The sequence below is a fragment of the Entelurus aequoreus genome, linkage group LG12, assembly GCF_033978785.1.
Source record: "Entelurus aequoreus isolate RoL-2023_Sb linkage group LG12, RoL_Eaeq_v1.1, whole genome shotgun sequence".
NCBI lineage: Eukaryota > Metazoa > Chordata > Actinopteri > Syngnathiformes > Syngnathidae > Entelurus > Entelurus aequoreus.
In genome coordinates, this window is record NC_084742.1 from 43,353,050 (window position 1) to 43,379,034 (window position 25,985).

General features: G+C 42.4%; 1 protein-coding gene across 1 annotated transcript; it reads left to right on the plus strand.

Moving 5' to 3' along the window:
• The first annotated feature begins 229 nt into the window (after nt 1-229).
• On the plus strand, nt 230-14,997 carry plaa (phospholipase A2-activating protein). The gene is given in 15 exon segments (XM_062066048.1): nt 230-409; nt 412-472; nt 751-944; nt 1,041-1,141; nt 2,366-2,486; nt 8,193-8,360; nt 8,441-8,576; nt 8,642-8,811; nt 8,881-9,032; nt 9,098-9,317; nt 9,449-9,514; nt 9,597-9,668; nt 13,599-13,706; nt 13,776-13,946; nt 14,018-14,997. Coding segments are annotated over 15 exon segments (2,397 nt in total). The 5' UTR covers nt 230-321; the 3' UTR covers nt 14,587-14,997.
• Nucleotides 14,998-25,985: the final 10,988 nt, after the last annotated feature.

Genomic DNA, 25,985 nt, shown 5'->3' on the forward strand with positions numbered 1-25,985 from the left:
GTAAGATATATACTTTGTGGTTAAGTTCATTTTCAGTTAGTAATTGATAAATACACGGTTTTATTTGTACGTAAATATTTTATCTTTACATTACCCTATTTTCGTTAGTTTAGCTGTATTTATTTATGACCGCGCTACTTCTCTTTATTTATGGTTATTTTATTATGTCTTTGTATGACATTATTTTTTAAATAAATGAATGTGTTTTTAATGTCGAGTTTGCCGAGCGGAAATGATGTAATTCCATTTCCGCTAGCGCTTAGCAGCCGGTGTCTCTTATGTTGACAGCGAGCGACGGTATTTGGCTCATTACGGGGGAAAATGGCATCGGCGTCCAACTCTTACAAACTCAGGTGCTCCGTTCTTGGACACGAAATGGACGTCAGAGGTCTTGCGACCGCCGTATTCCCGAAGGAGCGTTTGTTTCTGTGTCCAGAGACCGGACCGGAAGGATCTGGGTACCAAACTCAAGGTACAGTAGCTAGCGTTAGCATGCTAGTCGTGTCCATATCAGTTATAAAAAGTGGCTGTATTGTCAGACATGACTCATTAAAATGTCTATAAACAGGAACAACATCAACCACACAAACTAACTTAGTCCCAATTGCTTAAAAAAACATTAGCCGTTGAGACATGACTTACTGTTAAACACATTGCTACTCAATTTAGCTTTGTCATTCATTCAACTTCAGCTGCTTGTTATTCCCTCATGTACTATTTCCTTTGTTGTGCCTCTTTTTTTCTTGACAGCCCAGACAATGGTTTCGCAGAGATGCATTGTGTGACAGGCCACTCCAATTTTGTATCGTGTGTATGCATCATGGCACCAAGTGAAACATATCCACGAGGACTTATTGTCACTGGAGGAAATGATAACAACATTTGTGTTTTTACTCTGGACGGACCACTGCCTCTTTACATCCTCAAAGGTCACAAAAATACAGGTTGGTGGGCATTCTCTTCCCCCCCCCCCCCCCCCCCCCCCCCCCCCCCCCATATGTCAACAGGCACGAACAACGTTTTGCTTTTTGTCTTCACAGTTTGTACGTTATCTTCCGGAAAGTTTGGGACACTTCTGAGCGGCTCTTGGGACACTACAGCCAAAGTGTGGCTCAGTGAAAAGTGCATGATGACGTTGCAGGTATGGCCATAAAAAGTGCATTTAGATACCGTATTTTTCGGAGTATAAGTCGCACCGGCCGAAAATGCATAATAAAGAAGGAAAAAAACATATATAAGTCGCACTGGCGTATAAGTCGCATTTTCGGGGGAAATTTATTTTATAAAACCCAACACCAAGAATAGACATTTGAAAGGCAATTTAAAATAAATCAAGAATAGTGAACAACAGGCTGAATAAGTGTACGTTATATGACGCATAAATAACCGACTGAGAACGTGCCTGCTATGTTAACGTAACATATTATGGTAAGAGTCATTCAAATAACTATAACATATAGAACATGCTATACGTTTACCAAACAATCTGTCACTCCTAATCGCTAAATCCGATGAAATCTTATACGTCTAGTCCAGTGGTTCTTAACCTTGTTGGAGGTACCAAACCCCACCAGTTTCAGATGCGCAATCACCGAACCCTTCTTTAGTGAAAACTTTTTTCTTTTTTTTTTTTTTTTTCAAATTCAAGATGAAGTTATATGTTTTTGGTAACACTTTAGAATGGGGAACATATTCTAAGTAACAAAGACTTAATTTAGAGTTTTTTGGACACTAGGGGAACATATTCTACGTAACAAAGACTCAATTTAGAGTTATTTGGTTGGGGTAGAGGGTTAGGGCCAGGGTTAGAGGGTTAGGCTTATAATAAGGCCATGCCGAATAAGGCATTAATAAGTACTTAATAATGACTAGTTAAGAGCCAATATGTTACTAATTTGCATGTTAATAAGCAACTAATTAATGGTGAATATGTTCCCCATACTAAAGTGTTACCATGTTTTTTTACTGGTGCACAAAAAGAACCGTACATGAACATCACCTTGTTCAAACAACAAAACCAACATACTCTATAAACTCACAACAAATGACACACCTGCAAATCAGTCTGATTTCTGCTGTTGCCGTATCCGTAATGCGCCGATAGGGAGAAGTTTTTATTTACATGATGAGTCGGGTGTGTCTTGACCTCCGCCGAACCCTTGAGCCAGACTCACCGAACCCCTAGGGTTCGATCGAACCCAGGTTAAGAACCACTGGTCTAGTCTCTAGCTCCTGAGTATAAGTCGCACCCCCGGCCAAACTATGAAAAAAACTGCGACTTATAGTCCGAAAAATACGGTAAGTGCGAATAGTCTTGTGTTGGATTTCTTAGACTGAATTTTTTGGGGCGGGGCAATCCTTCCAGGGCCATTCTGCAGCAGTGTGGGCCGTGGCTATGTTGCCTGAACAAGGACTCATGCTGTCTGGATCGGCAGACAAAACCATAAAGCTATGGAAAGCTGGACGATGTGAGAGGACATTTACAGGTAAGTTTCAACTTGTACTAGGGTTGTACGGTATACCGGTATTTGTATAGTATTGGGATAGTAATTAATCATATTCGGTACTATACCACCTCTAAAAAGTATCGGTTCCCCACCCATTGGCGTCGTCACGCTTTAAGACCAAAAATCACCAAATCACCAGAAATTATTCCTGGGCGCGGCCACCGCTGCTGCCCACTGCTCCCCTCACCTCACAGGGGGTGAACAAGGGGATGGGTCGAATGCAGAGAACAAATTTCACCACACCTAGTGTGTGTGTGTGACAGTCATTGGTACTTTAACTTTAACTAAGACACGGTTAGCTAGCGGCTATTATTATACTCCTTAATCATTAAACCTTGTCTCCATGGAGACTAGTCAAGTACATTTATTTCAAGAATCATCCCTGTAGGATGAGTGATAGCTAATCATGATTGACTTTTGACATATTAAAATGGTCTGAAGTTGACAAAGTCAAAACAAGATTACTCTATGACCAATCATCAACCATTAAGACAACCAACTTAACTTTGAATACACTACACACAAGTGAATGAAGGGTGTACTTAGTCAACACCCATACATGTCACACAAAGAACAATGCCAGCACTGTCATAAACATGTGCCATATAGTGAAACCACACTGAACAACAATGACAAATACATTTTGGGAGAATATTTGCACCGCAACACAACATAAACACATACAGAACAAATTCCCAGAATTCCCTGCAGCACCAACTCTTCCGGGACGCTACAATATAAACAAACGCCATTGGTGGATCTACACCTAACATCCACTGTGATGATACCAAGTACAAGAGCGTATCTAGTCGATACTATTATGATTACATCGATATTTTTTAGCATCACAAAATCTTCCTTCGTTTAAAAAAAAATGTATATTATGTTTATAAACTCAGGAAATATGTCCCTGGACACATGAGGACTTTGAATATGACCAATGTATGATCCTGTAACTACCGGTACTTGGTATCGGCTTGATACCCAAATTTGTGGTTAGTAGCGCAGAGACGTCCCCAACCGATGCACAGGCGAGCGGTCCACCCCGGGTCCCAACTCTGGACAGCCAGCACCTCATCCATGGTCACCGGAACCGGAATAACCCGGCGAGGGGGCAAAGGAGAAAAGAAAAGAAAATGGCAGATCAACTGGTCTAAAAAAGGGGGGTCTATTTAAAGGCTAGAGTATACAAATGAGTTTTAAGATGGGACTTAAATGCTTCTACTGAGGTAGCATCTCTAACTTTTACCGGGAGGGCATTCCATAGTACTGGAGCCCGAACAGAAAACGCTCTGTAGCCCGCAGACTTTTTTTGGGCTCTGGGAATCACTAATAAGCCGGAGTTCTTTGAACGCAGATTTCTTGCCGGGACATATGGTACAATACAATCAGCAAGATAGGATGGAGCTAGACCGTGTAGTATTTTATACGTAAGTAGTAAAATCTTAAACTCGCATCTTAAGTGCACAGGAAGCCAGTGCAGGTGAGCCAGTATAGGCGTAATATGATCAAACTTTCTTGTTCTTGTCAAGAGTCTAGCAGCCGCATTTTGTACCAACTGTAATCTTTTAATGCTAGACATAGGGAGACCCGAAAATAATACGTTACAGTAATCGAGACAAGACGTAACGAACGCATGAATAATGATCTCAGCGTCGCTAGTGGACAAAATGGAACGAATTTTAGCGATATTACGGAGATGAAAGAAGGCCGTTTTAGTAACACTCTTAATGTGTGACTCAAACGAGAGAGTTGGATCGAAAATAATACCCAGATTCTTTACCGAGTCGCCTTGTGTAATTGTTTGGTTGTCAAATGTTAAGGTGGTATTATTAAATAGATGTCTGTGTTGAGCAGGACCAATGATCAGCATTTCCGTTTTCTTAGCGTTGAGTTGCAAAAAGTTAGCGGACATCCATTGTTTAATTTCATTAAGACACGCCTCCAGCTGACTACAATCCGGCGTGTTGGTCAGCTTTAGGGGCATGTAGAGTTGGGTGTCATCAGCATAACAGTGAAAGCTAACACCGTATTTGCGTATGATGTCACCTAGCGGCAGCATGTAAATACTAAAGAGTGCAGGGCCAAGACCCGAACCCTGGGGAACTCTGCACGTTACCTTAACATAGTCCGATGTCACGTTGTTATGGGAGACACACTGCATCCTGTCAGTAGGATAAGAGTTAAGCCAAGACAAGGCTAAGTCTGACATACCAATACGTGTTTTGATACGCTCTAATAAAATATTATGATCGACTGTATCGAAAGCAGCGCTGAGATCAAGAAGCAGCAACATAGATGACGCATCAGAATCCATCGTTAGCAATAGATAGTAGATAGATAGATAGTACTTTGATTCCTTCAAGAGAGTTCCCTCAGGAAAATTTAAATTCCAGCAGCAGTGTACAAAATTGTAAAAAGTAAATAATGGGGGTATAAATGGAGACAAAATAGAAAAATATTAGATCATTAGTCATTTTTGCGAGGGCTGTCTCCGTAGAGTGATCTGCCCTGAAACCGGATTGAAAAGGTTCACAGAGATTTTTAGACGCTAAGTGTTCATTTAGCTGCTGTGCAACAATTTTTTCGAGAATTTTCGAGATAAACGGAAGGTGGGACACCAGTCGGTAGTTTACCATGAGGTCAGGCTCGAAGTTAGGTCTTTTGAGTAGAGGATGAATAACCGCTTTTTTGAATGCTAGGGGAACAGTGCCAGAGGAAAGTGATAAGTTTATAATATGTGGTAGATAACAGCCAGGTCGAGAGGCAGCGGTGTGACAAACCTCATAGTAAGCACCTCAAATGCTTTTCCGGTTGACCTATGATGTCACACTGGCCTCTGTGGCTCCCTACAAGTTACCAGCCTAGCTCTGTGGTACGTGATGTCTGCTTTAATATTGGCACAGATTACAAATATTACGTCTCTAATAGCTATACAGCTTCCAAATGCTCTGATGTTAAATAGCAGACAGTGTCAAGAAATTATCTTAGATTTTGCTACCAACATGACGCTACCAAGAATGTGTCGTAGCAGATGCAGCTCCGAAGCAAAGAAAGACCAATCTATTTGAGAAATCGGACTAATTTAGTGCATAGACACGTACTCAGCGACACTAGTATATAAAAGCGTCCAACAGTACATTGCATACGGCTGATTTACAGCACCAAAAACTAATCAGAAATGCTAATATCAGATGTAGTAGAAGTGGACATCATTTTTTACATCCAAAACAGCCATCTATGAAACGAACTTAGGAATGGTTAAGAATGCTTCGACTTTCCGAGTCGGATATCCGACCTCGTAGGGCATTCCAGTTGAAATATTGATTAAGAACTTCGAAATTCCAACTTCCCAGTACAAATGGAAAGCACCATGAATCTTAAGAAGTGTACAGGTACTGAAAACAAATATTGTTGTAATTAAAGTGCAATTTGCAATAAAGTTCCATTCCAAGTGTAGGTGGCAAATTAATAAGAGTCTCTAAAGTGCATCCGGAAAGTAATCACTTCACTTTTTTTGTCATTTTTATTAAAGCCTTTTTCCAAAATGGAAGAAATGCATTTTTGTCCTCGAAATTCTACACACAACATAATAACAATGCTAATTTTCTTTGGGGTTTTTTGGAAATTTTTGCATATTTATTAAAAATAAAAATACTAATAAAACACATTTACATAAGCATTCACAGCCTTTGCTCAATACTTTGTTGATTCTCATTTGGCATCAATTACAGCCTTATGTCTTTTTGAATACGACGCCACAAGCTTGGCACACCTATCTTTGGGCAGTTTCGTCAATTCCTTCGTCTCTAGCGCCATCAGGTTTGGATAGGAAGTGTCAGTGCACAACCATTTTCGATTTCAAGTCTGGGCTCTGGTCTCGCCACTTAAGGACATTCAAGGCAGCAGATATTTTTCTGTAAGCTACCCCATATCTGTGCCTCAAGACAATCCTGTCTTGGAGTTCTACAGACAATTCTTTCAACTTCATGATTGGTTTGTGCGCTGCCGTGCAGTGTCATGTGTTGAATCATATATATATACATATATATAGGCTGGTGTGTGCCATTTCAAATCATGTCCAAAACACTAAATTTACTAAAGGTGGACTCCAATGAAGTTGTATTGTGTGCAAAATTTTGAGGACAAAAATGTATTTATTCCATTTCGGCATAAGGCTGTAATGTGTAAAACGTGAAGCACTATGAATACTTTCCTAATGCACTGTAGCAAGGATAAAAACTTTGGTGTGTCAGCATTGTCAAGGTCAGTACATAACAGCTACGATCCATACATTGGTGGTGTCGATAGGGTAGTATCAATAGAGGATAATACCAGGGTGATCAGATTGATATTTTAATTTTCTCAAAATCATTTTTTGTTGTTTTTGTGAATGTTGACAAACTCCAAGAAAAATGCCTTGGACATAGGAGGACAATGAGGGCAAAAACCAAAGGGTTCAAATAAGTAGGAGTTTATACTTTCTGATTATTTTCAGTTATCGCGCTATTTTCACTTTCTTTTATTCAAACTTTTCTATGTAATTAAAAAGAATGACAAAGTATTTTAAATATTGCGTTGATATTGTTAAACTGTCAATAACACTCACTATAAATACCGTAATTAGAAAAATGTGATTGGTATCGGCCAATCTCACTCATGGATATCGGAATCGGTAGCATACAACTTTGATTGGAACATTCCTAGTTTTAAGTTGTGACCATAATGATAAAAAAGGAGTCGTTGTCTGCTAAATGTAGAAAGAATGTAACTCACATAGTGCATTGCACAGAAATAAATAAACATTCTCAAGTTCTCATTCATAATTTTATTCTAGGGGCATGGAAATTCTATCTCCCAGGGTTGTAATGACAGGAAATAATTGAGAAGCTCTAAGTTAATGTTTAAAAGGTAACTCAAATCTAGTCAAATATTTGTCTCAATTGACAAACACAGTAAGCTTTCCCAAAACTGTAATAATATCATATTAATAGTTTCAGAAGTTGATGAGTTTTAACAACGATCTCCCCCATCCCCACTTTAAACTTTTGTAAACGTCACTTAGTTTGTCATGGCTTACTTGTGTCCAACCAAAATAGTTTCCAATAATCTGCTCAATGTCTATGTGACGTTACAAAAAACTTTTGTGTCTACACGATCCACAGAATTAAACACAGGACAAAGATTTGAGGCGAGCAAACTATTTAGTCAACAAACTTATTTGTGAACATTTTAACTACCGGTATATACAGTACAAATACAACAATGTGTCAATATCAACAAAATAATACAATCATTCACTTTTAATACATACAATTGTTTAAGCAAAATAAAACCAGTAGAACTAAACTAAACAAAAGCACACATTTTATAGGCTCTCATTCAAATCCTTTGGCTATTTGCCCTCAAAGCTGATTTTGTAAATAATATATGAATATAGATAGTACTTTATTGACACTGTCAACAAAGTCACAATATTGACAACACAACCAAAAAAACACGCAATCTTTTTTTGTGAACATAAACCTAGAAGAGAACTGAAAAATATTGATAGCAACACACTAGTATCAATCCAATCAGTTACTACTCTTTGTATCAAAATTGCGCCCGACCAACAAAAAAAATTCATGAAATGTCCCTTAGATTTCTTAAGGGTTAAAAAATAGTATTTAATTTCTCTTCCAGGTCATGAAGACTGTGTCCGAGGACTGGTTGTAATCAGCAGCACTGAGTTCTTCTCCTGCAGCAACGACACCAGCATCCGGAGGTGGCTGGTTACAGGTGAATGTGCACAGGTATACTACGGCCACACCAACTACATCTACAGCATTGCCGTCTTCCCCAACAGTGAAGGTTTGCTGCCTCCTTATTAGCCTTTTATCACCAAACTGGAGTCATAGTGTTTTCCCACTCAAGCAAAATCTTTGTGCTAGATTTTGTGAGCACAGGAGAGGACAGGACTCTGAGAATATGGAGGAAAGGCGAGTGTGCTCAGACCATCCGCCTGCCTGCTCAGTCTGTGTGGTGTTGCTGTATACTTCCAAATGGTGACATTGCTGTGGGAGCAAGGTAATACAATGCTACTCTAGCACACACTGTAATTCTCTTTACACTTCTAACTCTTTAACCCTCAGTGACGGCATCATCAGAATCTTCACCGAGGCAAAGGACCGCGTGGCCAGCGCCGAGGAACTTCAGGCATTTGAGGACGAGGTCTCCAAAGCCACCATCGACCCCAAGACGGGAGACTTAGGAGACATCAAACTGGAGGAGCTACCTGGAAGGGAACACCTTGACGAGCCTGGTATCCATTTTCTTTTTTAGAAGTTATCAGGTGCTCCATCTGGGTCATTAATGTTTCTGGCCTTTCCAGGGAACCGTGATGGGCAGACACGGCTGATAAAGGATGGGCAGAAAGTGGAAGCATACCAGTGGAGTGTCAGTGAAGGCCGCTGGATGAAAATTGGAGATGTGGTCGGCGGCTCAAACCAGCAGACCTCCAAAAGTGTCATGTATGAAGGCAAGGTGAGATAACTTATTTTGTCAACCTTGCTTCTGAGGAAAGTAGACAACATAATTTCTCCTCTCAGGAGTACGACTTCGTCTTCACCATCGACGTCAACGAGGGAGGGCCGTCCATGAAGCTGCCCTACAATGTGTCAGATGACCCCTGGCTGACGGCGCACAACTTTTTGCAGAAAAACGACCTCAGCCCCATGTTCCTCGATCAGGTCGCTAACTTCATCATAGAAAACACCAAAGGACTCGAGGTGGGACCCGCACAGCCAGCAGGTGGTGACCCTTTAACTGGTAAGAAAGTCTTAATTGTAGCAAGCAGCAGAGAGAGCAACACGTTAAAATACATTTTCTGTCTTCCGTTTTTTTTCGGACCAAAGGGCGCACCAGATTATTAGGTTTTCTAATGTTTCTTCCTTTGGCAGGAGGAGCTCGGTACATCCCTGGCTCGACAGACGGAAGGCCAAATTTTGGAGGCGATCCCTTCACAGGTGTGCAGTATGCCAGTTTCAAAACGAGATTTAGAGAGTATCTAAACGCACATAATCCAAAGTGTTTTTGAACCTCTTCAAGGCTCTGGTCGCTACATCCCAGGCTCAGAACCAAACCCAGTGGCTCCTGTAGGCGTGGCAGATCCCTTCACAGGTGACCAATTGACTAAATCTTCTCAAGGGACACTCCTAGGGTTGGGAATCTCAGGGTTACCCTCGATACGATACAGTCTGTGATACATGGTTTACAATAACGATACAATGCTGCAATGATGATAGAACAAAACCAAACACAACCTTAACCAGAGTACAAACAGCAAACGTGCAATGCAGAGACAGAGTTTCGTTGAAACATCAATCAATCAATCAAAGTTTACTTATGTATCCCTTAATCACACACGTCTCAAAGGGCTTTACAAGTCCTCAGCTCAGATCCCACATCAGTGCAAGAAAATTTTTTAACCCAATGGGAACAACGAGAAACATTACTGTAAACAAGACATATGTTGAGGGAGTCAAAAGTATTGATGTTGTTGCACCTTTAACTGAGCAGATCTCCACTAGCCCAATAGTAAAAATACTATTTCTAGACAGTTGTCCATATCATTCACAAATCACTTGTTTCTTATCCCACTGACATTTCCAGAAGGTTTTCATCAAAATCTGCCCCTAACTTTTTGAGCTATGGTGCTATTTAACAACACACAGAAAGACAAACCCCAGCAAATCAAAGGCTGGATAAAATTTACATATTCTTGTACGTGTTTTGTTAGTCTGTCGTTTCCAAACAGGCTGCAGGAGGGTTCACTCTTTACATCGGTTTCAACACTTGGGGGCGTTGGTTCTATAGTTCCCAGTCAGCCACTCTCTTTGTCTTTGTGGGTGGAGGCATACACGTACAGAAGTTCAGCCTCGTAATGCAACATCGTAGAAATGATCCTGATTAACCCAAAATCTAATCACTTGTTCCCTGTCCCATTTCTGACATTTCCTGAAAGCGTCATTAAAATCTGCCCATAATTTTTTGAGTTATGTTGCTAACTAAGTAACTAACTGACTAATCCAGCTTGTGGTGCCCAAGACCAGACTTAAGACCAGGGGAGACAGGGCCTTCTCTGTGGTTGGCCCTAAGCTCTGGAACACTCTGCCCCTCCATGTTCGAACTGCTCCCACAGTGTAGTGTTTTAAGTCTTGTCTTAAGAACCACTTTTATTCTCTGGCTTTTAACACTACGTGAGTTGTGTGGTCCTCTGTTGTCCTGTGTTTTTAAAATGTTGATTTTTATTTACTGTTTTAATTGGTTTTAGCCTTTAAACTCGTTTTTAATCATATTTATTTTATATTTGTTTTATATGTATTTATTTTGTGGGTTTTTTTTCAGTCATTGGTGGAGCTAAGGATAATATTTTAATATTGTTTTTAATATTGTTGTGCAGCACTTTGGAAACATTTTGTTGTTTAAATGTGCTATATAAATAAAGTGGATTGGATTGGATTGGATTACATTTACCTTCTGGCGGAGATAACTATCCACTAAAAATCAGTCACCACACAGCCATTATTATATCAGTAATGTACTGTAATTGGGTTCAGGTCTGGATGAGACATACTAGTCCACTTCTCCTCCCTCAGCAAGGCACTAGTCCTCTTTGGGGTGATTGGACTCCCTATCTTGTTGGAACACTGCCTCCGGCCCACTTTCTGCTTTACACTGTCCCTGTATGCATTGGAATTCATCCTTCTCCTCAATAAACTGCAACTCACACATGACTCTACCACCACACAATTATCGGGCTACTCAATTGTGTTGACATATATTTAGACAAATATTGTGTGTTGGTAGTACCGTATTTTTCGGATTATAAGTCGCGATTTATACTCAGGAGCGACTTATGTGTGGAATTATTAACACATTACCGTAAAATATCAAATAATATTATTTATCTCATTCATGTAAGAGACTAGGCGTATATCAGCAATCGTCACACACAATAAAATTTGGTGGGGGCGGGTCATGGCAGAAGTGCATTGTGAAAAAAAATATGCTACCCGCTACTACTTCCGTACCGGGAGAATGCGCCATGCAAGTTTTCTGGATGTCATTGGATGGATGGACAAAGCATGGGCTTCAGTGCGGATTCAGAAAGGCTGGAATAATTGAAACTGCAACGGACGATGACTCTGACGTAAGCGACGTACCGATAGAAGAGGAAGCGCCGCATTGTCTACCTTTGGAGTTGGCAGAGTTGTTTAGAAGTGACACAGAGGAAGAAGATTTCATGGGATTTAGCGGTTAGGAGTGACAGATTGTTTGGTAAACGTATAGCATGTTCTATATGTTATAGTTATTTGAATGACTCTTACCATAATATGTTACCGTATTTTTCGGAGTATAAGTCGCTCCGGAGTATAAGTCGCACCGGACGAAAATGCATAATAAAGAAGGAAAAAAACATTTATAAGTCGCACTGGAGTATAAGTCGCATTTTTTGGGGGAAATTTATTTGATAAAACCCAACACCAAGAATAGACATTTGAAAGGCAATTTAAAATAAATAAAGAATAGTGAACAACAGGCTGAATAAGTGTACGTTATATGAGGCATAAATAACCAACTGAGAACGTGCCTGGTATGTTAACGTAACATATTATGGTAAGAGTCATTCAAATAACTATAACATATAGAACATGCTATACGTTTACCAAACAATCTGTCACTCCTAATCGCTAAATCCCATGAAATCTTGTACGTCTAGTCTCTTACGTGAATGAGCTAAATAATATATTTCATATTTTACGGTAATGTGTTAATAATTTCACACATAAGTCGCTCCTGAGTATAAGTCGCACCACCGGCCAAACTATGATAAAAACTGTGACTTATAGTCCGAAAAATACGGTACGTTAACATACCCGGCACGTTCTCAGTTGGTTATTTATGCAGCTTATAACGTACACTTATTCAGCCTGTTGTTCACTATTCTTTATTAATTTTAAATTGCCTTTCAAATGCCTATTCTTGGTGCTGAATTTTATCAAATACATTTCCCCCAAAAATGCGATTTATACTCCAGTGCGACTTATAATCCGAAAAATATGGTAATGCTATAGAAGTTGTAGGCTGATTATTCTTAACGCACAGAAGTTTACTTTCTATATATGGTATTGTCCATGAGAAGATTTGTTGAAATGTATGGTGTGTGCAGTGGAACTTCGATTTAGAAACTTATTTAGTTTTTGAACACAGTTCGCAAACTGAAAAGTTTGTATGGTGAAGCAGAGTACCCCATAAGAAACAATGTAAGCTTGAATAATTGGTTCAGCTGCACCGCGCAGTGAATGTAGGCTCCTCTTTTGAAACTATTCCAACCACCCACGGCTCACCTTAAATTGTTTTTCTGTGCTGGTTCCAGCATAGTCACTTTTGGACGTCAATTCGCCATATAATATTTGAATCGTTGCTGTGGGCTCCTTGCAAATACGTAAACAGGATGGCCGTGCCCGTGTGCACAGGAAGGGATGTCAACAAAATGGGGTTTTCCAGCCCCTCACAAAATTCATGAATGAAGCATTCCTACGCCGAGACATTGTTCGCACACAGTCATATTTATATGGCTGATAGACCGAAAAGGTCGCAAATAGAGGCGTTTGTAAATCGAGATTCCACTGTACTGACTGTTTATATACAGTACAGGCAAAAGTTTGGACACACCTCATTATTTACATTGTAGATTGTCACTGAAGGCATCAAAACTATGAATGAACACATGTGGAGTTATGTACTTAACAACAAAAGGTGAAATAAATGGAAAAACATGTTTTATATTCTAGTTTCTTCAAATCAGCCACCCTTGGCTCTGATTACCTTTTTGCACACTCTTGGCATTCTCTCCATGAGCTTCAAGAGGTAGTCACCTGAAAGGGTTTTCACTTCACAGGTGTCATAGTTTTGATGCCTTCAGTGACAATCTACAATGTAAATAGTCATGAAAATAAAGAAAAGCGCATTGAAACGAGAAGGTGTGTCCAAACGTTTGGCCTGTGCATATATGTGTTGCTTTAACAAATAAATGCTGTGTGTCAGGTGGAGGTGCTTACTCCTCATCAGCCCTACGACAGAAAACAACCAACATTTACTTCCCCAAGACTGATGGCGTCACCTTCGAGCAGGCTAATGTTTCACAAATCGTCGGTAAGCACAAGTTCTTGCTGAGTCTTCTTTAAATGCTGCTTCTCTAGGTCTGACTCTTGTCTCGACCAGGCAAGCTAAAGGAGCTGAACGGAGGCGCCCCTCATGAGCACAAACTCTCTGAAGACATTCTAGAAAGCCTCGAGGGGCTGCTCGTGTCCGTCTGTGGGTCTAACGTCACTGAGTGTCCGCCAACTATTCAGCAAATCAACCTCCTCTGGAAGGCCTCACATTGGCCTGAAGGTAGAATAATGTTTTGTCTTTTTGACTTTTCAGTCTTTTCCAAATTGGATTGTTCTTCTCCTGATCTCTAGATATTGTGTTTCCTGTCCTGGACATCATGAGGCTTGCTGTGCGTCACCCGCAGGTTAATGAGAGTCTGTGCGGTGAGGCGGAGGGCGTCCAGTTGTGCAACCACCTCCTCAGCCTAATGAGGCCAGAGGGACGGCCCGCCAATCAGATGCTGGCGCTGCGGATTCTATGCAACTGCTTCAACGGCAAGCACGGCCAAGCCCTCCTCATGGGCCAGCGCGAAGCCGTCCTCTCACGGGCCGCCGACTTGGTCACCGTCTGCAATAAGAACATCCACATTGCTCTCGCCACACTGGTGCTCAACTACGCCGGGTGCCTGCACCAACGACCCGACCTGGAGGCCAAAGCGCAATGCTTGTCTGTAGCCAGCAGGGCTCTGGAGACCGTGCAAGACAAGGAAGCTGTGTTCCGGCTGCTGGTCGCTCTGGGGACCACAGTGGTCTTCGACCAAATGGCCCAAGACCTCGCTCGCTCGCTGGGGGTCAACACGCAGATTTCTCAGTTCTTATCTGTATCCGATCCTTCAAAGGTGGCAGAGTGTTGTCAGCTGATTTTAAAGGAACTACAATGATGACAAATGACAATAAATTAAGGTGATATCATTTTATTACAACTACACTGTTTACTTATCATGATGTGGAGTCAACTTGTATGTTGTACAATAAAAAGGACACGTTTCAAGTGGAAGCAGTCTTTATCTTAAAGTATCCTTGCATAGTTGATGCAAACTACACATGCATACACACAGTCTGTATCAGTGAAGACTGAGCTAGACTTGCAGCACACAAGTGCTTGTCAACATGAAGGCTCTTTGCATAGCCTACAGGGAAAAGTGCAACAATTTGCATTTTGCAAAGATCCAACTTTGTGCTGTGTACTGTATTTGTACAAGTCATTTGTAGAAGACCTGTTTTGCCTGACCTGAGCTAATGTATGTCTTTGTTCAGACTCTTTTTTTATATATAATTGTGGCATTTTATTAAAGACTCAAAACATTTGAATCATGACTTTAATAAATGAAAGTACAACACATTGTCAAATGATGCATTGCAAAACTAAAGCAACATTTTCACACATTTGACTAAAATGCCATTTTCTAACGTCACAAATTTGACTTCTATCCTTAATAGCGAGCACATGTCTGTCCTAAAAGAAAGGTTTTGGTCTTAACTGTTCTTGTACAGGTAGATTAGTGGCTGCAGGTAACTGCAACTTATTGACGCAGCCAAAGAGAGAGTATTAAACTGACACTTCACAACCCCAGCAGGGAACTGCCCACGCAGAATGACGTCAATGATGTAGGGAAGGTAGTTGATGGTGAGGACCACCAGGATGGCGAAGATGGTGATGAAGGCTTTCTTCTTTATAGAATGCATCTCCCCATTCTTCCTTGGTTCGCGCCCCCTTCCCGCCGTCCCACCCGCTGGTGTCTTCATCCCCACGTTTCCCTGCCGGCTCTCCTTCTCCTTTTCGTGTGCTTTCGGTTTGTCTCCCGGTGGAGTTTGTTTCAGCGCTCTCAGAACGGCAACGCTGCAAAAGGTGTCCACAGCCAGAACAGGAAGGTAGACAAAGTACACTAAAAGTGCGTAGTCTTTCTGGAACACGAACAAGGCAAGGATGAAGTTAAGACAACCTGTGACAGCCAGCGCTCTCCATCTGTACTTCAAGGCCCTGAACCTGAGGGTCAACATCAGGTCGTTGGTCCTTTTCATCAATGATGACACTGAACTAAATATGTCTTACCTTAGAAAGTGCACAGGTCGCACCACAGCGAGGTAGCTCTCCACACACATCAAACAAAAGAGCAGCGGCTTTAAAATAAATGTTGTTGAGATTACGGTTAATATCACGCCAGACACCCAGCCACTGCGCCACAAGAAGTGGTTGAGCAAGAGAAAGGGCACCATCAGATAGAAGCACAAATGGATGAGGGCCACGGAGAACGGGAAGAAGTCCGTCAGGAGGATGCTGCCGACCTTCCGCCTGGAACACAAAAAGTCATGTCACCAATCAGTTTTGTAGGCCAGTGTTTTTCGACCACTGTGTGCCGTGAGATACAGTCTGGTGTGCCGTGGGAGATTATGCAGTTTCACCTATTTGGGTTAGGAATATTTTTTGCAAACCAGTAATTATAATCTGCAAATAATGTGCCGTTGTTGAGTGTCGGTGCTGTCTGGAGCTCGGCAGAGTAACCATATTATACCAGTAGGTGGAAGCCGGTAGCTAATTGCTTTGTAGATGTCGGGAACATGTCGCGTGAGACGACGATGGTTTGTCGTGATCACAATATGCAGTTAAAAAGGTAAAAAGATGTCTAATGCTCAAACCAACAAAAGGTGAGTGCCCCTAAGAAAAGGCATTGAAGCTTAGGGAAGGTTATGTAGAACTAAACTAAAACTGAACTGGCTACAAAGTAAACAAAAACAGAATGCTGGACGACAGCAAAGACTTACTGTGGAGCAGAGACGGCGTCCACAATGTACATCCGTACATGACACGACAATCAACAATGTGTCCACACAAAAAAAATATAGCAACAACTTAAATATTCTTGATTGCTAAAACAAAGCAGGTGCGGGGAATAGCGCTCAAAGGAAGACATATTAATACCAACAAAACAGGAAAAGCCACCAAAATAGGAGCGCAAGACAAGAATCAAAACACTACGCACGGGAAAACACCAAAAAAGTCAAAATAAGTCAGGGTGTGATGTGACAGGTGGTGACAGTACACTTACTTTGAGACAAGAGCTATAGTGATGCATGCTTGGTTATGGTTTAAATTAATATCCAACAATTGCGACAACAACTTTTTATTGTCTACTGAGTTTCATCTTTTAATGACTTCTGCTGGTGGTGTGCCGCCGGATTTTTTCAATGGAAAAAATTGCGCCTTGGCTCAAAAAAGGTTGAAAAACACTGTTGTAGGCGATAAATAACTCAAAAGTGTGATGACCTTCTCTTGAGAATGATCCAGAGGAGCCAAATGTTTGACGGGAGGCCAAAGAAGAATTCAGTGCATTCGGCGGCAAAGAGAATGATGAGACCCTCAGACGGTCCTCCGGATCCATTGTAGGGATCACATTCGGCCCACATATAGTTTGAGGAGGATTTGTTCATTCTGTTGGGAAAAAGTACACGGCAGGTATATGCACTTATTTGAAAAATCGATTATCTGTAACACGCATCACTTCTAATAACACACATGCAGAAAAGTGACAGACCTGAAGTGTTTGTCCAAAGGCAGAGCTTTCTTTAGCTCCAAAGTTGACGGCGCTATAATGTGTTTGTATTGCATTCCAAAGCATGCATGGCTGACTACAAAAATATTTGCATGTATGAGCCATTAATCGTTTCATTTGCAAAGGTCTGTCGTGTGGGGTGGGGCGTATTCTAGACAGCCGTGATTGACAACCATGAAAGCCAATCAAAGCCAGTATTTCATTTGGTCCATGTGTTTACAAAGCTCAACTTCTTATTTGTTAGTCTGTTCTATTAAACCAGGGGTGTCAAACGTACGAACAGGTGTTAGAAACATGAGTTTGCTAAGTATAAAAATGAGCCGAAATTTTGGAATGAAAGAAACTGCTGTTCTAAATTATGTCCACTAGATGTCGCATTAGCAATTATTTGTATCTTTGTAGATGATGCTACATATGTAAAAAAAATAAATTAAACCACATGATGTTAGTGCACCAGTCGAGGAAAATGAGAAAACTACATAAATAACCTCCTGTAATTAGATTTTGATATTTTATCTGAATAGATTAAAAATTAACACCAATAAATTGTGTTATGTGGTATGTGGTATGTGGGCTTGTATTAAGCCTCAGGGAGTTGAACGCCCCTGCTTTACATAGTTCCAGGTCACCCTTGGGCAAGGTGTAGCACCCGAATGCCCCCCCCCCCCCCATCAGGGTTACGGTACCCCCCATGAAGTACACTAAAAGAGGATGCGTTACCCGGCCCGGAGGAAGCCCGGGGCCCTCCTCCGGAGCTAGGCCCGGAGGTAGGACTCGTCAGCGAGCGCCTGGTGGCCGGACTAGCCACGGAGCCCGGCCGGGCACAGCCCGAAGAAGCTACGTGGACACACCATCTTCTCCGCCACGTGGGCCCACCACCCGCGGTCGGAACCAGTGGGGTCGGGTGCGCTGCCAAGTGGATGGCAGTGAAAGTGGAGGCTTCAGACGGACCAATTCGGGGCAGCAGAGGCTGACTTTCGGGACGGGGAACGTCTCTACGCTGGTGGGGAAGGAGCCTGAGCTGGTGCGAGAGGTGGAGCGCTACCGGTTGGATCTGGTGGGGCTTACCTCTACGCATAGCAAGGGCTCTGAAACCACACTCCTGGACAAGGGATGGACCTTGTTCATTTAGCCCTTTGAGACACTTGTGATTTAGGGCTAAATAAATAAACATTGATTGATTGATTGATTGACTTCTGAGATGCTCAGGGTGTGAGGGCACAGGCGGGTGTGGGGATACTCACAAGTCCCCGGCTGAGTGCCTGTACGTTGGAGTTCACCCCGGTGGACAAGAGGGTCGCCTCCCTTCGCCTTAGGGTTGGCGGGGGGAAAACTCTGACTGTTGTTTGTGCATACGCACCAAATAAGAGTTCAGAGTATTCGGCCTTCTTGGATACCTTGCATGGGGTCCTGTATGGGGCGCCGGCAGGGGATTCCATAGTCTTGCTGGGGGACTTCAATGCGCATGTGGGCAATGACAGTGATACTTGGACTGGCGTGATTGGGAGGAACGGTCTCCCTGATCTGAACCTGAGTGGTGGATTGTTATTGGACTTCTGTGCTAGTCACGGACTTGCGATAACAAACACCATGTTCAAGCATAAGGATGCTCATAGGTGTACCTGGTACCAGAGCACCCTAGGCCAAAGATCAATGATCGATTTTGTAATCGTATCAGCTGATCTGAGGCCGTATGTTTTGGACACTCGGGTGAAGAGAGGGGCTGAACTGTCAACTGATCACCATCTGGTGGTGAGTTGGGTTAGATGGCGGGGAAAACCTCTGGACAGACCTGGCAAACCCAAGCGTGTAGTGCGGGTGAACTGGGAACGTTTGGAGCAGTCCTCTGTCCGGAAGGACTCCACTCCCACCTCCGGCGGGACTTCTCTGCCATCCCTGTGGAGGTTGGGGACATTGAACAGGAATGGGCAATGTTCAAAGCCTCTATTGCTAAAGCTGCAGCTGCGAGCTGTGGCCTGAAGGTCTTAGGTGCCTCAAGGGGCGGTAACCCTCGAACACCCTGGTGGACAGTGGTGGTCAGGGAAGCCGTCCGACTGAAGAAGGAGTCCTACCGGGGTATGTTATCCCAGGGGACTCCGGAGGCAGTTGCAAGGTACAGACGGGCCCGAAGGGCGGCGGCCGTGGCTGTGGACGAGGCTAAGCAGAGGGTGTGGGAGCAGTTCGGGGAATCCATGGAGAAGGACTATCGGGCGGCACCAAAGCTGTTCTGGAAGACCATACGGCACCTCAGGAGGAGGAAGCAGGGAACCATCCAAGCTGTGTACGGCAAGGATGGGACTTTGCTGACTTCAAGTGAGGAAGTCGTAGGGCGTTGGAAAGAGCACTTTGAGGAACTCCTGAACCCAAATACATCAGACACACCCTCCCTGATAGGAGCAGGGCCTGAGGATGATGGGGGATCGACGTCGATCTCTCGGAGTGAAGTCACTGAGGTAGTTAGACAACTCCACAGTGGCAAAGCTCCGGGGGTTGACGAGGTCCGTCCAGAAATGCTGAAGGCTCTGGGTGTTGATGGGCTGTCTTGGTTGATACGCCTTTTCAACATTGCGTGGAAGTCTGGGACCGTGCCGAGAAAGTGGCAGACTGGGGTGGTGGTTCCCCTTTTCAAAAAGGGGGGCCAGAGGGTGTGTGCTAATTACAGGGGTATCACACTACTCAGCCTCCCTGGGAAAGTTTACGCCAAGGTACTGGAAATGAGGGTCCGGCCGATAGTCGAACCTCAGATTCAAGAGGAGCAATGTGGATTCCGTCCTGGTTGTGGAACAACTGACCAACTCTTTACGCTTGCGGGAATCCTGGAGAAGGCCTGGGAGTATGCCTATCCAGTCTACATGTGTTTTGTGGATTTGGAGAAGGCGCATGACCGCGTCCCCCGGGAGATCTTGTGGGAGGTGCTGAGGGAGTACGGAGTGAGGGGAACCCTGCTGAGGGCCATCCAATCTCTGTACAACCAAAGCGAGAGTTGTGTCCGGGTGCTTGGATGTAAGTCGCATCCGTTTCCAGTGGGGGTTGGTCTCCGCCAGGGCTGCGCTCTGTCACCTATCCTGTTTGTGATTTTCATGGACAGGATTTCTAGGCGGAGTCGTGGCCATGGCGGAGAGGGTATACATCTCGGGGGGCTAAAGGTTGCGTCACTGCTGTTTGCAGATGATGTGGTCCTGATGGCACCTTCGGTTCGTGACCTTCAGCTCTCACTGGATCGGTTCGCAGCCGAGTGTTCAGCGGCTGGAATGAGGATCAGTATCTCCAAATCTGAGGCCATGGTTCTCAGCAGGAAACCGATGGTTTGTACAGTCCGGGTAGGGGACAAGACTCTGTCCCAGGTGGAGGAGTTTAAGTATCTCGGGGTCTTGTTCACGAGTGAGGGAAAGATGGAGAAGGAAATCAGCCGGAGAATCGGAGCAGCTGGGGCAGTATTGCAGTCTCTCAGCCGCACTGTTGTGACGAAACGAGAGCTGAGCCAGAAGGCAAAGCTCTCGGTCTACCGAGCTATCCACATTCCTACTCTCACCTATGGTCATGAAGTGTGGGTAATGACCGAAAGAATAAGATCGCGGATACAAGCGGCCGAAATGAGTTTTCTCAGAAGGGTGGCTGGCATCTCCCTTAGAGATAGGGTGAGAAGTGCAGTCACCCGAGAGACACTCGGAGTAGAGCCGCTGCTCCTTCGCTTGGAAAGGAGCCAGCTTAGGTGGTTCGGGCATCTCGTGCGGATGCCTCACGAGCGTCTCCCTAGGGAGGTCCTTGTTGCACGTCCCACTGGGAGGAGGCCCCGCGGCAGGCCAAGGACCAGATGGGGGGATTACATCTCCTCTCTGGCCTGGGAACGCTTCGGGATTCCCCAGGAGGAAGTCGCAAATGTTGCTCTGGAGAGGGAAGTCTGGGGGTCTCTGCTGGAGCTGTTGTCCCCGTGACCCGATTCCGGATAAGCGGTTGAAGATGGATGGATGGATGGACCAATAAGTTGACTGATGAACATTATCACATCATTTATTCAGAAAGTACAAGTAACGACAAATAAAGATAGAATACTATTAACCGCAACATGAAAGTGTAAAAAATAAAAACAACAACATTATGATTTATACATTTTCAGAATGTGCTTGTTCTATTTTTAAACAAAGAAAACAATCTGAAGTTGACTTTATTTTTAAGTTATCGTGCCGTGATTTTACCAGTCCGGCCCACTTGGGAGTACATTTTTCTCTATGTGGCCCCCCATCTAAAATGAGTTTGACACACCTGCATTAAATCCCGTGTTTTCCGTTGTAAAAAGTGTATGTTTATTATAATAATAAAAGGTAATAATAACATAACTCGATCAGGTCTGATTAAAAAAACGGAAGCAACGGCCGCCGAGCAATTGTCAAAACAGGTGAGCTAGACCAGTGGTCTCCAACCACCGGGCTGCAGCCCGGTACCGGTCCGTGGATCGATTGGTACCAGGCCGAACAAGAAATTAAAATAAATAAATAAATGAAATAAAAAAAAAAAAAAATATATATATATATATATATATTTATTTTTTTTGTAATTAAATCAACATAAAAAACACAAGATACACTTACAATTAGTGCACCAACCCAAAAAATCTCCCCCATTTACACTCATTCACACTCATTCGCACAAAAGGGTTGTTTCTTTCTGTTATTAATATTTCTGGTTCCTACATTAAATATCAATATAGATCAATACAGTCTTCAGGAATACAGTCCGTAAGCACAAATGATTGTACAATGATGACAAATGACAATAAATTAAGGTGATATCATTTTATTACAACTACACTGTTTTTCTTATCATGATGTGGAGTCAACTTGTATGTTGCAGAGGTGTGGACTCGAGTCACATGACTTGGACTCGAGTCAGACTCGAGTCATGAATTTGATGACTTTAGACTCGACTTGACAAAATGTAAAGAGACTTGCAACTCGACTTAGACTTTAACATCAATGACTTGTGACTTCACTTGGACTTGAGCCTTTTGACTTGACATGACTTGCTACTTTCCCCAAAACCTAAAGTTTAAAAAGTTATTTGGGAGCGCTCCGTAGCTTTCATTTTGTACGTGTCTGTCTATCAGCGTGTGTGCTGCCTGTCAGCGTGTGTGCTCTCAGTACAACAGCCAATCAAATTACATCTACATTGTTTTCATCACACAGCATTCAGCCAATCAAATTGCAGGACAACCACCGAACAAGAGTTGTCAAACAACGCGCCAGTGAGAAATATTTATACCAAAGTTGGTTTCGTTCGGGTATAAAAACTACGACTTGGTCAACAAAAAACGAATTGCCGTATGCAAATCACGCAGTTCGAATATTACAGACGGAGACGCAACAACTTCCAACTTCGTTCGACATTTGAAGTTGCACAAAGAAGGGTAAGTTTTGAATGTAAGCTAACGTTTATTGGCTAAGTAACGTGACTTTTATTTGCTGTGTAGTTAAATCAGTGAGGCTGTAAACTCACTGCTAACGTCATAACCATAGACATCTTATAAGTAGACGCAGCATCGAGCGCTACTGCTTACTGGCGCAGACGAGACGCGGGGCCGCCATCTTGGAGTGGTGATCCGCTCCACTCAGTGCAATTCATTTGGCAGGAGCAATGAACTGTCAGCGCATTTAATTCATTTTACCTCACTGAATACCACTCATTTTCACGCGCTTTTTTGTCATACGTGTAGCTATGATAAAGGACACATGTTTTATTATTCATAGTTTGCTTAACAGTAATAGAATATTCTTATATGCTATAAGTGACCAGACGTCCGAGATCAAAACTGGGAATATAAACCCAGAGAAGGGGGAAAAAACGGTCAGCTATTTTTAAGTTAAAGAAACAATATAATTACGTTATATATACATGCGTATATCCTACATAAACAATGTATGAATACATTAGATATCTATATATCTTATAGACCGTATCTCTGTTGCTGCAGCAGCAGAGAGTTTATTCTGTCTTGACACTTTGTATTGATATTTTGTATTACATTCTTCCCTTAAATGATAATGTTTACAGTGATTGTTATATATGTATTTTTTATGTATGTCGCTTTGGATAAAAGCGTCTGCCAAATACTTAAACATATATAAACACCTGAAAGTCTTTATATCAGCTAAAACCACCAATCTGTTTCACTGGATTCAGAATAAAACCAAATGCTGTCTTACCCAACAATGTTAGTATTTGAATATTGTTACTTGAAGACTTATTCCTGGTTACAATTATACTGTTAAGAAAGTATTGTCTTATATTTTGCCTAAAATGAGAATGCATCATAATCAGTGGCGGCTGGTGAATTTTGTTTAGGGGGGGCTGAAAGTTTGTAAACCAAACCCCTGTAGGGGCGTCATCCTCCCCCAGAAGATTTGTTTGTGATTTTCACATACAAATATTGAAGATCTTTGCTCCTTCTTAACTCTGGTAATGTTATTTTCATAAAATACAACCAAAAGTACATTAATGTTAAATCTTACTTGTGAAAAGTAATCCCCCGATTCCTATTTTCAACAGTCCGCTCATTTGAGCAGGAAAACGCTGAACACCAGCCCGGCATCTTTGTTTTCTACCTGTCAACTGTCAGTTTAGGCTGCTCGCCGGCTCCTCATCACCACTTCAAGATGCAATTTGCTCGCGTCACAGCAACCAATACTGCGTCTACTTATAAGATGTCTATGGTTATAACATCATTTCAAACACAGCAATATGTTGCGTCCACTGCAGTTTGCTTCCTTATTCATACTTTTTGTCAAGTGATTTTTTTAAGCAGGGTTGCATGAGGTACCTACACCTAACGTTACGTTAGTCATTGTATCACACACAGTAACATAACGTTAGACGGCGGTCAGCAGCACCGCATATTTTAGCCACCTACAAAAAGACAAACATAGTCAAATAAAGGTCAGTTAAAATGTATACTATATTAAGAATATGTGTACATATTGCATAGGGCCCTGACATCTAAAAAGTACAACTCTGTTCATTGTTATGTTCATGTATTTGTTATGTTTTTCATGTGTACGCACACATAAACACACATACAGTATGAGATGAGATCAATGAGATAAGGTAAGAACAGAATAGAAACTGCTGTGGAACTAGTTACAATGCAATATGCCATGGAAATACAATGTTAACACTTTTGTACAAATAAGTACAGTTGCACTTGTTTTTGCAAATGTGTTTATTCTGTAAAGGAATGAGTTAAATGTTTAAAATTGTTTAAACTATTAAAATGACTGGTTAATAGTGCTATTATGAATTGCAATGTCAGTACTATTTTTTTCCTGCTGTTTCAAATGCACTTGTTTTAATAAATAAATACAGCGGTTTAAAAGCATACACAATCTGTGTAAAAATATTAGTCTGTGGTTAAAAGGACTTGAAAGGACTCGAAACTCAAAATGCAGGACTTCTGACTTGACTTGAGACTTTCCAGTCTTGACTTTGGACTTGACTCGGGACTTGCCTGTCTTGACTCGGGACTTGACTCGAGACTTGAGGGCAAAGACTTGAGACTTACTTGTGACTTGCAAAGCAATGACTTGGTCCCACCTCTGGTATGTTGTACAATAAAAAGGACACGTTTCAAGTGGAAGCAGTCTTTATCTTAAAGTATCCTTGCATAATTGATGCAAACTACACGTGCATACACACAGTCTGTATCAGTGAAGACTGAGCTAGACTTGCAGCACACAAGTGCTTGTCAACATGAAGGCTCTTTGCATAGCCTACAGGGAAAAGTGCAACAATTTGCATTTTGCAAAGATCCAACTTTGTGCTGTGTACTGTATTTGCACAAGTCATTTGTAAAAGACCTGTTTTGCCTGTCCTGAGCTAATGTATGTCTTTGTTCAGACTCTTTTTTTATTTTTTAATATATAATTGTGGCATTTTCTTAATAAAGACTCAAACATTTGAATCATGACTTTAATAAATGAAAGTACAACACATTGTCAAATGATGCATTGCAAAACTAAAGCAACATTTTCACACATTTGACTAAAATGCCATTTTCTAACGTCACAAATTTGACTTCTATCCTTAATAGCGAGCACATGTCTGTCCTAAAAAAAAAAGGTTTTGGTCTTAACTGTTCTTGTACAGGTAGATTAGTGGCTGCAGGTAACTGCAACTTATTGACGCAGCCAAAGAGAGAGTATTAAACTGACACTTCACAACCCCAGCAGGGAACTGCCCACGCAGAATGACGGCGATGATGTAGGGAAGGTAGTTGATGGTGAGGACCACCAGGATGGCGAAGATGGTGATGAAGGCTTTCTTCTTTATAGAATGCATCTCCCCATTCTTCCTTGGTTCGCGCCCCCTTCCCACTGTCCCACCCGCTGGTGTCTTCATCCCCACGTTTCCCTGCCGACTCTCCTTTTCCTTTTCGTGTGCGTTCGGTTTGTCTCCCGGTGGAGTTTGTTTCAGCGCTCTCAGAACGGCAACGCTGCAAAAGGTGTCCACAGCCAGAACAGGAAGGTAGACAAAGTACACTAAAAGTGCGTAGTCTTTCTGGAACACGAACAAGGCAAGGATGAAGTTAAGACAACCTGTGACAGCCAGCGCTCTCCATCTGTACTTCAAGGCCCTGAACCTGAGGGTCAACATCAGGTCGTTGGTCCTTTTCATCAATGATGACACTGAACTAAATATGTCTTACCTTAGAAAGTGCACAGGTCGCACCACAGCGAGGT